Source organism: Agrilus planipennis, unplaced genomic scaffold (assembly GCF_000699045.2).
Source record: "Agrilus planipennis isolate EAB-ADULT unplaced genomic scaffold, Apla_2.0 scaffold159, whole genome shotgun sequence".
NCBI lineage: Eukaryota > Metazoa > Arthropoda > Insecta > Coleoptera > Buprestidae > Agrilus > Agrilus planipennis.
This window is the reverse complement of record NW_020438919.1, coordinates 478,555-481,134: the sequence shown is the minus strand read 5'-3', so window position 1 is coordinate 481,134 and position 2,580 is coordinate 478,555. Positions and strand designations below refer to the sequence as shown.

General features: G+C 34.3%; 1 protein-coding gene across 1 annotated transcript in view; it reads right to left on the bottom strand.

The window, feature by feature from the left end:
• Nucleotides 1–150: 150 nt before the first annotated feature.
• LOC108737392 (heterogeneous nuclear ribonucleoprotein A1, A2/B1 homolog) overlaps nucleotides 151–2,580 on the bottom strand; it is a 7,175-nt gene continuing 4,745 nt past the window's right edge. Inside the window, exons 3-5 of the mRNA XM_025973760.1 lie at nucleotides 1,486–1,963; nucleotides 602–1,108; nucleotides 151–443 (exon numbers count right to left, since the gene is read on the bottom strand). Coding sequence (XP_025829545.1) covers nucleotides 370–443; nucleotides 602–1,108; nucleotides 1,486–1,963 — 1,059 coding nt within the window. The 3' untranslated portion in view covers nucleotides 151–369. The remainder of the gene's footprint in view (nucleotides 444–601; nucleotides 1,109–1,485; nucleotides 1,964–2,580) is intronic.

Genomic DNA, 2,580 nt, shown 5'->3' with positions numbered 1-2,580 from the left:
AATAATACATTTCTCATATTTACCTAATACTAACATTAACCTAGTTAAAATAAAATTAAAAAAACTACTTGCAAATCAATGAGATAAATTATTTAAACTTTTTTGTTTTTTTAAAATTAGGTACAAATACTAAGTAAATATAGTGCAAGATCATAATTAAGTGACGTTTATTATCATTATAATTTCTTTCTTTTGAGTTTCAATTCCCTGACCTAAACACGTCAAGATAAATTCACAAAAACTATCATCCATTACCTGACACTAGTCAAATAAATAAATGTAATCCTATACTAACCCTAAATTAGTCAAATGAATATGCATTAACAGAACTGTCTCTGAAATGGCCATGTCGTGTGTTGCACTTACGTTTTAGAAGCGCCTTGGCCCCATGCCATTCTGGCCACCTCCGTAACCACCCCCATACCCGCCGCCCATATTACCTCCTTTAAAAGAAACGTTTGCTTCAGTTAATAATGGACGAAGAACGTAAAAAAAAATAAAAAGGACAACAACAAAGAATTCAGGGAAAAGAGATATAAGAGGGACCCAGGTGCCAAGGAGTATCCAATTAAATAAAATCAAATAAATTTGATTCACTTACCAGCAGCATATGGAGTTTGTCTGTTAGCTTGGAAGTTATTTCTCATTGCGCTGCCTCCATAATTTTGTTGATAGTTGCCGCCAAAATTGTCATTGGGCGGTCCCCAATTATTTCCACCCCCACTCCCGCCGAAAGGGGGACCTCCAGAGGGATTACCACCCCAATTTCCGCCTCCTTGATTATCCCATGGTCCCACGTTACTGCTGGGACCTCCCCAGTTACCACCACCGCCACCACCTCCACTATTATAACCCTGGTTAGAAGGTGGAGTATTCCAATCACCCCCACGTGGTCCTCCCCAGTTACCTCCAGGTGGGCCACTATTATAACCTCCACGGTCTCCACCACCACGTGGGCCACCGCCACCACCACCACCGCCGCCGCCGCCGCGACTACCACCACCCATTTGACTTTGTGGGGCATTTGACTGTGCTCTTTCCATCTCAGCTTTACTAAGGGCTTTCTTCACATCTATGTGCTTTCCTTTAACTTGATGACTTCTTTGCACTGCAATAATAATAGTAAATTTTACTGAATTAAGATACTGAAAAATAATGGGTACTTTAAAAATTTAAATTAGATGTTAATTTTCAAAAGTTGCGACACTGCATTGATATTTTTCAACATCTTCAGGCAATTTTTGAGATAATGCCTTTGTGATTATGTAACCCATAAACTCACAAACAGGCAAATGACAATTAACATAAACAAGTCAATTAACCAAACTACAGTAAACATTATTTGCAATCTTTATGCAGTTATTTTTCACATTTTAAATAAGCAATAACATAACAATGCATTATCAACAAATTGACAGCTTCTTTTAGATACAGATCCTATCTAAAAGAAATTAGAATTATATTAAAACATTTAAAATAACTTACAACAAACTTTATCTACTGGATCGTAGTCGTCAAATTCAATAAAACCAAATCCTCTCTTTTTTCCAGTTTCTTTATCAGTGACAATTACACATGATAAAATATTTCCAAAGTCTCCAAAGTAGTTCCGTAAGTCATCTTCTTCAATATCCTCTTTTAAACCTCCAATAAAGAGTTTTTTAACAGTAGCTCCGGCTTCTGGCCGACCGATATCTTGTCTTGGAACTGCTCGTTTAGGTTCAACAACTCTTCCATCGACTTTATGGGGACGTGCGTTTTGAGCATCATCAACCATATAAGCTCTTGAGTACGTAATGAAACCAAATCCTCGAGACCGCTTAGTTTTTGGATCTTTCATAACAACCACGTCCACGATTTCTCCCCATTGCTCAAAATGTTTCTTAAGGGAGTCATCTGTGGTACGATAATCTAACCCTCCAATAAAAAGCTTTCGCAAGTGTTCAGGTTCACTTGTTCTTACCTGTTAAATTTATTTATTAATTCAAAATTGTGTTAAAAAAATGCAATCAACACCAAAATATACATTGCATCACCAGACCTAGCTAATATTTTAAAGAAATTCTATATAATTGATAATGTAAATGTACATCTAAATTTAACTTTTAATTTTTATATTTTGCTAATTTATGTCACTGGTTGCGAATAGTTGTTTAGCATGGTTAACATTTCTTTAAATTACTATATTTAAGTAACACAATATGTTATATATTTTTTTCATTGGATCACATCCCGTGCTCGTTAATAATTAACATGTTTAGTGTTTGAAAATACTAAAACTACTAATTAAAATTGAAATTGTTAATTTTTCTTTGTCAATATAATAACTTAATTTCGATCTTTGCCATATTGCAAGAGACGGTAAATTCTGTAAACCTTAAATGAGCTTTGGCATTTACAATTAGTTACATATTATAAGGATTTGTGAAATGCCTTTTTATTAAACAGCTACCTTTCAATTTTCTGGCCATTTTTTTATAACTCAATAATCACATTTTTAGATAGAAGTCGCCTCTCATGATAAGAACAGTTGAAAGATTTAAAAAAATTAAATAAATAAAAAATTAAATAGGTAGGTTG